Source organism: Adiantum capillus-veneris, chromosome 13 (genome assembly GCF_014529385.1).
Source record: "Adiantum capillus-veneris isolate H3 chromosome 13, ASM1452938v2, whole genome shotgun sequence".
Classification (NCBI taxonomy): Eukaryota; Viridiplantae; Streptophyta; class Polypodiopsida; order Polypodiales; family Pteridaceae; genus Adiantum; species Adiantum capillus-veneris.
Genome location: NC_140943.1, coordinates 15,742,904 through 15,753,104, shown reverse-complemented (window position 1 = coordinate 15,753,104; position 10,201 = coordinate 15,742,904). Strand labels below are relative to the sequence as shown.

Sequence of the window (10,201 nt, the reverse complement as noted above, 5' to 3'; positions counted from 1 at the left end):
CGTGTTTCATATAAACCACATAATAAGCTTATTGACTGGGATGAAGGATCCTTAAAAGGGGATCTATGATTCCAAACAAGCACCATGGTCCATGAATCCTAGGGTAATCGTCAATTGATGAGCTGAGATTGATCTAGGAGTGGCATACTTCACCCTAGTTGACTGACTAAGTCTGATGGTTGAGACTGCCCCATGGTTGAGGTTTAAACTTGAGTACTTTTGTAAAACCATCCCATTTGCAAGATTCAATTGGGCAAGTGATGCTTCATCCCAAAAAACTATGAGACCCTTAATTACCGTCTTGCCACTAAAATGTTCGTATTTTGTGAATCTAAATTTTTGCTTAGTTCAAAATGGGCTTTGAATTTATATAGCGAGGTTTAGATCTCTTATTTTCACCACAGATAAATAGGTTATTGATGAGATAGTGGACTCGTCAAACAGAGGCTTTCCGTATGTTTATGTCCAAAGTATCTACTAAAGTATGTGAATGATGACAGACAAGTGGTCTGCAACTGGACATTGACGAGATAAATAGGTTGTTGTTGAGATATTAGACTTGCCAAATGAGAGATACCTAGAGCTTAAAATTACAGCTCACACACTCGACTCCATGAGGTGGAGCATCCCAGCTGGATAAGGTAGGCCAACTCGTCATATAGACTTTGGGAACAACTCCTAAGGGCTACGTGTCACACGAGCTAACAAGTAGCTTTGAACTCAAGACCTTGGACACAAGAGGCTCTTGCTCTATCAAGTGCACTAGCACTCATTGACTGATGGAGGCTTTTGATATGTGTATGTCCTAAGTATCTACTAAAATATGAGAACGGGGGCATACAAGTATTGTACCGTGTGGATATTGATGATATACTAAACAAGGATAGATGAATGTGTACACTCCCAATGTGGAGTCAAATAAAAGAACATTATGGGACTTCTTTCCACATTATAAATGATGGTGAACACCCTTAAGATATGATAAGTTTAAGATGCAAGTTTAAGATGCGGTCATGCATGCATGAGTATGAGTAATATATAACTAGGGCAACCAAAATCAATATAGTTAGGATGTGGTCACGTGAATCATAGTCACCAATAAGTTGCTATTGATGCTACTATGCCAAAATCGGCATAGTTACAAAAAGTCTTGCATAGTGAAAGATTGGGACATAGGGAGAATTGACAATAATGTGCCACATAAATGGAAGGAATGGACATAGAAATTTGATGTATTAAGCATTGTAGTTTTGTGAGAGTCCTACAAATTTGATGTACAAGTTCTAGTTTTGGCAAGCAATGTAGTTTGGTGCTAGTCCTAACTTCAAGCAATAAGGTGGATTTGTGCTCAAGTCCATGCAATAGAGCAAACATCTTAGATCAATCACAAAATTGAGTGTGAGCTCTTGCATGTCACACAGTCTTATCCCGTCTTTGGTGGTTGGATTTTGATGTAAACCACGAAGAATTGGCAAGCCGAGGCCTCGTAGGGAAGCAAGAACTTAGGTAATTGCCACCCACGTCTACCTATAAATGCATGCAATTGCGTGGCAAAAGTTCACGGGATGGCCATTGTTGAGTGAGAAGAACCAGTTTGATCGCCTTGCTGCCCATCATAGCTAAGATGTCGGACACACAAAGGCTAGTACACACAAACAATGTTGGTAGGCATTGGTCCTTTGCCCCTCCACAAGTAACATGGGTCCTACTCCACCTAGGCTATGCTAGTTAGTGAATTTTCAAACCTGTATACTTGTATCCACCCTAGGCGGTTCACCTTCCAAACAAACTTATAGCACGTGCTTTTGAGAGGTATTTATAAAATCCCTACACACACACACACACACACTTCACCAAGAATAAAATGGCCCTTTCATCTTCAAAAACCTATAACTCTCCTTCAAACTTTCATTTTCTAACCCCTCTTTTACATGTAATTATGTAACTCTCTAAAAAAGCCTTTGGGTGACCTCACACGCTACATTTACATATTTTGAGGTGGACCCCACAAGTATCCACCTGTGTCTGACATTTGCTAACACCTATACAAGTTGTTTTGGGCTTGTTTGGGCACCCGTGGTTGGCAAGGGCTTTATCTAACCTTACACCGAGCCATTGACTACAAACTACCAAGCCAAAGGGTTAAAACTTTTACAAGTAGACCATATGTAGATAGTAGAGCTTGGAGCCAAGTGCTAAAATTGAGCTAAATTCCTTTTAGAAAGGAAATAGGAATTGTGTAGCCTATGGCACAAGAAGATTTAGAAATATTCTCATGTAGGAAAACGGAGTCTTTTTCAATGTTTTTCATACAATGCATAACATCATGAGCTTTTGTTCGAGAGGCACCGCATACCTAGCTAGGTACGATTGGGGGCAGGGGACCGCCGGCCCTGTGGGACCACATACCTAGCTAGGTACGATTGGGGGCAGGGACCACCAGCCCCCGGCCCCCCACCGGGCCGGCGGTCCCTTGCCCCCAATCGTACCTAGCTAGGTATGCGGTGCCTCCCTCACAGAAGCTCATGATGTTGCGGCAAGGGAGAGCACGGCGCATGTTGTGCTAACTTTTGCATCCACGAGTCCAACATGGTCATAACTTTGTCACGAAGTTTACCAAAGAGAACAAGAACTAGAGCACTGAACCCCACTTACAAGCAAGGACGAGTTTACAAGCCTCTCGCTTGGAAAACCTATCAAGAGCCAAATTTACAAGGACAGAGTAGAAGAGTAGAGGCCATTGAACCAAGTGGCCGGGCATACTTTAATCGCTTAGACTTTATTGTATATCATTTTGCCACCCAACCATCCATTGTTAAGTTTGATCCTACGTATAATTACTGCTCACTGGGATTATTCTACGGCCATTGTTAGCAACTAATTAGGCCTAAAGGAGCTTGGAGATATTGTGGATTGCAATGAAATACACGAGTCTTGAGGCAAAAAAAACATTATGATGGGGATGGATTGAAGCTCTTCCCAGCTAGCTCACTGACAGTGTGTGTACAATGGATGATAAATCAAGAGAAACCCTACCTTCCATAATCACCCTTTCCTCACAGTGCATAAGTGATATGCGCGGATCTCCTTCGTCTCCACTTGACTCATAAAAATTAGACTACGCTTACACAAACAGTGATGGGTTGCTGATTTTGATATGAAGTCGAGAAAATTTGCTTTTGGTGAAAACAAAGTTGTCAACATGGAGGTTGATCTCAACAATAGAATGCCTTCTGTTGGTGGTGAATTGAAAGGACCTTCCCACTTGCTCAAAAGGTCCATGAGGCAGACCTTGACATGGGAGCCTTGACCTTCATATCATCCTCTAAGGCTATGATACCAAGATGGAAGGGGTCTTCAAGCATCATTTTGGCTACCAGGTACCCAGCAATGGACCAAGTCTGGAATTTTCGAGCCTGCTTCCCTACGAACCTGCCAAGCTTCCCGTCGTAATATTCCGGCCAATGGTCCTTCGCTAGTCGTGCTTCCAGAAGTTCGATGGCTCTTGCAGCGATGTGAGGCCTTCCTGCCTTTATGCAAGCAGCTGTGAACAGCCATATCAACACTGCATGAACAAAACACAAGTGTGAGGAACAAAGAGGGGGGGGGGGGGGGGGGGGTCCACCTTCCAAAAATCACCTATAGTACTTGCCCTCCAGAGGTATGGCAAAGAGAAAAGGAGTTCAAAAAGAACCACATAAACCAGTCAAAGAGTATATATACCTGGCCAAGAGCCCCCATTGTGGTAGCTCCATCTCGTGTTCTTAGGATCGCAGCCAGTCACTAACCTCCATGCATGATTCTCTAAGGCAGGGTAAGCTATCTTCAATGGCATCTCACCAATGAGGTCCTGCCATCTCTCCTCAAAGAGATCCATGATGCCTGCCTCTTGCTCTTTTGTGGCTAAAGAGGACAGAATTGCGACGCAATTGCCTAGACAAAACCATCTGAAGTCCATCCTTGCAGGGCTGACATTGCCTATGAAATAGCCCCCCTTCATGGGCATGAAGTCGAACACCCAGTCTGGGATGGAGTCGGGAATGACATTGAACTTGTTCACGGCTGTATGGGAATACTCCTCTGTCTTGTAGCGGTACACCTTGTTTAACTGTTCAAAATCGAGCCAGAAGTAGGATCGAATGTGGAAGCTTAATGCTTGCAATCGCTTCTCTATTCGTTCTATGAGCTCCTTGCCATCGCCTTCGGGCTTCAGCATCCCTCTGGCACATCTAAGTGCCATGTAGAAGAGCGATTGGATTTCGATCGGATAGCCATAGATACCCTGCAAGAAAAGTATGCACAAAAGTTCCAAATGATCTTAGCTACAACTAAAGGTACCCCAACTTACAAAGCTGTACTATGTATGCCATTTGCAAGCCCCTTTGAAGCTCCTACAAATACCCCAATGCAGAAATTGGATGCGGAATTATGCTCACCATTCTTCGATCCACCATGCAGCACCCATCGGCACATAAAAGCGTTGGGAATGTATCAAAGCCTTCTGATAGGCAAAGGTTCAGAATGAGCTTAATGCCCTGCTGACATTCTGGTGTTTCAGCCAGGATATGATCCCCGGTCGACTTGGAGTAGGCGCGAAGAAGAATTATCCACCAAAAGCCAGAATCCACCGGGGCCACTCTGCCAATTGCACTCTCTCCAAAGTCAGCCATCATCACATCATGATTGCGTGTGGCATCAAATTGCACCTTAAAGCTTGCCGGCATCGCACCCTTCCCCAGCGTGAAATTGTCGATCCTCTTCTCCCAATTCGACTGAAGGCGAAGTGCTTTCTTCAGGAAATTTTTCACTATCTCAGGCTCATTGTTCATGAGAAAGGCCAGAGCACTCGGCACAAAGTCGCGAAAGAAAACCTGGAGCAAGCAAAAGTGCTGATGGTGAGTATGTAGAATGCACCTAATTGTGCCTAGTGACTTGTGAGCATGTGACTTGATTGAATTGGCAGACACAGGCCCTCTCATGTTGCCTACTAAAATGTGGCTTTCAATGTCTTTCTCAAGATTTCAAACATGTGAAAGTCCCATGGTACCTGATTGTAGTTCAGAGCTTCCTCTGATGGATCCGTGGCAGCAATTGTGCCCACAGGGATGTCACGGAAGCGAATAATGGCTTTTCGGAGGCACCGCCAAGCCTCAACAAAAGTGGGGTGAGGCTCGAGCGACATCATGGAAATGTCAGAGCGCGGTGTGTCGGCAATCATGGATGCCAAGGACCGCATACTAGGCGAAGTGAGCAACCCTTCCAGATGGTCTGAGCTCAACGTCCGTGTGGGTTGCATTCGAGGTTGTCCATTATTCTGCACAGTAGTACTTTGGCCGTCAGTGGAGCCTTGTTGTAGCCCGCTCTCTGTTCGCTGCATTGACCATGGCCTGCCCACCACCATCCTGTCTCTTGAGCTCTCCCTCTCTCTTGTGCTCTCTCCTCCTGCTCGAGTGTCTGCTATGCTCAATTCCAACGATAAGGGGGTGACGACGAACATGTTTGCGGGTGGCATTGTGCGCCTACTTGACCTCTGATCTCTTCTTTCAGGAGAATGTAATTGCTAGAGGCTTCCCAGCAAAATTGAGTTGTGATCTAGAGTGGCTATGGCAAATGGGTGAAGGAAGCTGCTTGAAACCTTCAGGAATGGAGCAACGGCCAATCAAACATGAAAACTTAGGAAGCAAGATGTGCGCTCTCTCTCTCTCTCTCTCTCTCTCTCTCTCTCTCTCTCTTCTGTGCACTTGAGGCAGAGTAGGAGGGGACTTTAAGAGAGACGCGTCACTGTGTGTCCGTGTGTGTGTGTGTGAAGGTTTCCCGCAGGCAAATCGTGTATGCGAAGAGAAGTGTGGGCAGGTGTCTTTCTATGTGTGACATTTTAGCTGGGGAGAGAGAGAGAGAGAGAGAGAGAGAGAGAGAGGAAGAGAAGAGAGACTTATGTATTTCAGTCCGTATGTACCTAGGTATGCAAAACGACTACGACAGAGGACAGGTATTTCTGTGTGTCGCGAGTACTACTACTAGTCTACGATAATGTAGCTTGCGTATAGTCTACTGTATGGGAGGAGGGGCTGAGACCCTGACTCGGTGCTCCCAGAGGGGGAGAGAGAGAGAGAGAGAGAGAGAGACTAGGGTTCAAAGAGGCTCTGACTCTATGAGAACTTTCAGATCCAGCCTACCAACTAGCAGACAGCTCCCGGACAGAAACGTTGCCCAAAAAAGAACTCACAAAACTAATTTTTAACCTTAAGGATTATACCGCATTTCCTCTACAGCCCCATTCTACTAACGCTCGCGCAGCCCCTCCCCCTTTTTGCTAGTTCTCGTGAACGCGCTCGCTTACGTGGCACCCGCACATTCGTCCAACTACCCCCACTCTACCAGTCCTTTTGCCACGCTGGACGGCCAAAAGCCTCCGTTTTGACCTCATAGCAAGGCCTCACTCTCACGCCATTTTTGTCTCCCTCTTTCCAAAATGCTGGCCCTTCAAAGCCTCTCAATCCAACAACTTTCCTCTCTAGCACAAGACACTCCCACACTTACCTACCGCACACACTAAGTTTGTCGTCTTTTATCAATACATCCGATGCTAATGAATCATTTATGCCTAGGTCACATGATCATATAAGGTTTCCTAAGTTGCCCTATCATGTAAAATTGTCAACTTTCAATGCCACTTCAACAAGTGCGATAGGAAGAGTTTGATCCCCAAGGCTACATGTAAAGCGATGCTTCCTACTAATGTGGCTTGCAAAGATAATTAAACTACCTAATGTAAAGCCCTAAGTGACATTCCCTAAAGAAAGAAAGCCACAACACATGGCCATCAAACCTGAAGATCAACATAAGATGGCTTTTGCTACAAAATGGGGTATATACACCTACAAGGTCATGCCATTTGGTTTGTCCAATGGTCTTCCCACCTTTCAATGACTGATGAGCCATGCTTTCCGATAATATCTATGGATATCCTTACAAATCTATATGGATGGCTTGTATGTTCAATTACTATTGAGAGAAGACCACATTGATCACTTAAGAAAAGGATTTCAAAAGTGCAAGATTTATCGAATTTGTTAAACCTAGAAAAATGGGTTTCCCTGGTGCAACAGGGAAATCCTTGGCCACATTGTGTCAAAAAAAGGCATATCTAAGATTTAGGTAATAGAGAATTGCCCAAACCAACAACGATAAAAGAGGTACAAGTCTTCATGGGCCATTGTGGATATTATTGACGATTCATCCACATGTATGCAACTGTTGCAAATCCCGTTTACTAGTTTATTACTAACTTTGATTGGACCAGTGTCTGTGAGTCACAATTTCAAAATCTAAAGTATTACCTTATCTTAGATCCTATCTTAAAAGCCCCAGACTAGATGAAGATGTGTGCTAAATATATAGTGCACATCATGCAAAAGTGCCATAGAAAAGCATGGTGGAGAGTTGGAACTATGGTCTCTCCAAAAACTATAAGAAACGAAAGTCCTTCCATGCCCCATAGCATTTATGTGTTGGGCCAAGCAAATGCATAGGCATGGGAAATTCAATGTAGATAGCAGACCTTGCAGTGTTATCGAGCTGGAGTCGTGATTGTGCAGTTGAAACGTCCATAGCGGAGACATGGGATGCTCATCAAAAATTGGTAGACAATTGGGGCAATTACCTTTAGAGTGTCATGTGGTGTAGTCCACGATCCCTTGACATTACACAATTAAAAATCGTAGAGAAGCCAAAATTGAGTCGTACTGCAAGGAGACGGCAAAAACAACAAAAGGAAGCAAAGGTAAAATCACAGTCCATAGCACCACAAGATCCCGTAGACTTACACGCTACACCTGAGCATTTTAAATCTTATACCACGGGGAAACGTAAGGTTGTGTACACAAAAGCCCAAACAACGCTTACCGAGGGAAGTAATGGAGTCTATGTTGGTCCCGTGGTAGTTAAGGAAATAAAGTTAGTAGACCCAAGTGGGGAGTCCAAACCTGTTTTCATTGCCCAAGACCTCCCGGAGACCAAGGAAGTTGTGCTTAAGGAGCTTCTCAAGGAATTTAAAGATATATCTTCCTAGACATCCCATGATATGAAGGGTGTTCCACCTTTCGGTGCTCCAACATAAAATCCTTATGATTAGCACTGCAAAGCCCATACAGCAAAGACCCTACTCAATGAATTCTAAGTACGTAAAGATTATTCAAGAAGATCTTGAAAAGATTATCAAATGTGGATTCATATACCCTTTTGAGCACTCCGAATGGGTATCTCCAATAGTCATTGTGCCCAAAAAGAATGGGAAACTCAAAAGTGTGCGTGGACCTCAAAAATGTTAATGCAACCACTAGGAGAGACCATTATCCATTACCATATTTAAAACATGTGCATGAAAGAGTAGCAGGCAAGGAGGGTTATAGATTTCTAGATAAGTGCTTGGGTTACAATCAAATCATGATTGCACTACAGGACAAAGCTAAAACTGTCTTCATATCGAAGTGTGATGGATTTTGGCTTTTGGCTTAACGAATGCTCCTACTAAATTCCATCAATTTATAAACATTGATATAAGTATTTAAGGGAGTCTTTTGAAGATTCCTAGATGAACTTTGTGTTTATTCTTCTTGCAAAGAACATCTATCATGTCTATGAAACGTTTTTGGAAAGTGAAGTTATATTGTATCTCATCAAACCCTTTCCTAATTTTGGGTCAAGCATGGAGTTATTTTAGGACATATGGTGTCCAAGAATTGTATCTCCATAGGTGAAGGCAAAATTAAAGTAATTCTAGAACTACCACCACCCACCAACTATAAGGGAGATCAAAGATCATGGGTCATGTCGATTATTATTGACGATTTATTCTATTTTTTTATGAGATAGATTGTCCCTTATACAAACTTCTCATTGAATTTAAATGGATCCAAGAGTGTGACAAGGCCTATGAACTATTGAAGCACGTCCTAGAGAGTGCTCCAATTTCATGGAAACCTAATTGGAATGTTACCTTCCAAGTGGATATTGATGCATCAACCTTTGCTATTTGGTGTGTTCTAACTCAACCACGAGAACATAAATTGGACTACCCCATTAGCTTTGCTAGCTGCCAATTGAACTATGTTGATTGGAGCTACACCAATATAGAGTGAGAAGGTTTGGATATAATATATGTAGTAAATAAATTTTGCTACTATCTTCTTGCTAACAAGTTTGGTTTTTATGTGGATCATCAAGAGTTGTTGTACCTGGTAAACAAACCATGCTCCGTTGAAAGAATTACACGATGGTTATTAATTCTTCTTGAGTTTTATTTTACCATTGTGGTGAGACCCAACGGAAGACATGTCATGACTGATCATTTGTCTTGCATACTCAATGGTGAAGCCCCTAATGGAATTGATGATGAATTTCCTAATACTTTCCTATTCATAGTCGAGACCATGCCTGAGTGGAGTGAGAAGATTGTAAACTTTTTAGTTAAGGATTTTCCACCCAAGTAAATTTGTAAAGATGTAGCTTGGAAGCCACTTAAAGAATGTGAACCTTATTACCTATTGCTGGAACTCTCTACAAGCTAGGAAAAGACCATATTCTTAGACGTTGTGCCCATTAGAATGAGTATTTGTACATATTGCAAGAAGCACATATATGGCATAGATGGAGGATATTTTGTAGGAGAAGAAACTGCTAGAAAGGTGTTACAATCAAGCTATTGGTTGCCACCTTATTTAAGGATGCATCACTTTTTGCACAAGGGTGTGATCAATGCCAACATTACAAAACCACATAGCAGAAAGATAAGATGCCCTTACATCCTATTAAAGTCGCCCTACCATTAGAAGAGTAGGGATTAGACTTTGTAGGTTTGATTACTTTGACATCATGTAACCCTCACTCATGGTACATTATTGTTGCCATTGACTATGTGACAAAGTGGGATGAAGTTAAGGCTTCATGCAAAATTGACGCAAGGACAACAGCTAAGTTTCTCTTTCAGAACATTATTTCACAATTTGGTTGTCCCTTTGAAATTGTGAGTGAAAATGGAACTCATTTTATAAATTGAAGTAATAAGAGAACTCATGACAAGCTTCATGATATCCCACCATAAGTATGCATCTTATTATCCACAAGAAAATGGCAAAGCATAAAGTACCAGCAAGTCTCTGATTTCTAAATTGACTAAGATGGTAGAGGATCATCACACATA

The 10,201-nt window shown here is 42.8% G+C and overlaps 1 protein-coding gene across 1 annotated transcript; it reads right to left on the bottom strand.

Annotated features, from left to right (window-relative positions):
- Window positions 1-2,893: 2,893 nt before the first annotated feature.
- Window positions 2,894-6,164, bottom strand: LOC147443641 (putative alkaline/neutral invertase F). The gene is made up of 4 exons (XM_086526451.1): window positions 5,048-6,164; window positions 4,437-4,871; window positions 3,724-4,282; window positions 2,894-3,565 (listed from the first exon to the last, which is right to left on the bottom strand). The coding sequence occupies exons 1-4, from the start codon at window positions 5,510-5,512 to the stop codon at window positions 3,270-3,272; spliced, it is 1,755 nt and encodes a 584-aa protein (XP_086382577.1). The 5' UTR covers window positions 5,513-6,164; the 3' UTR covers window positions 2,894-3,269.
- Window positions 6,165-10,201: the final 4,037 nt, after the last annotated feature.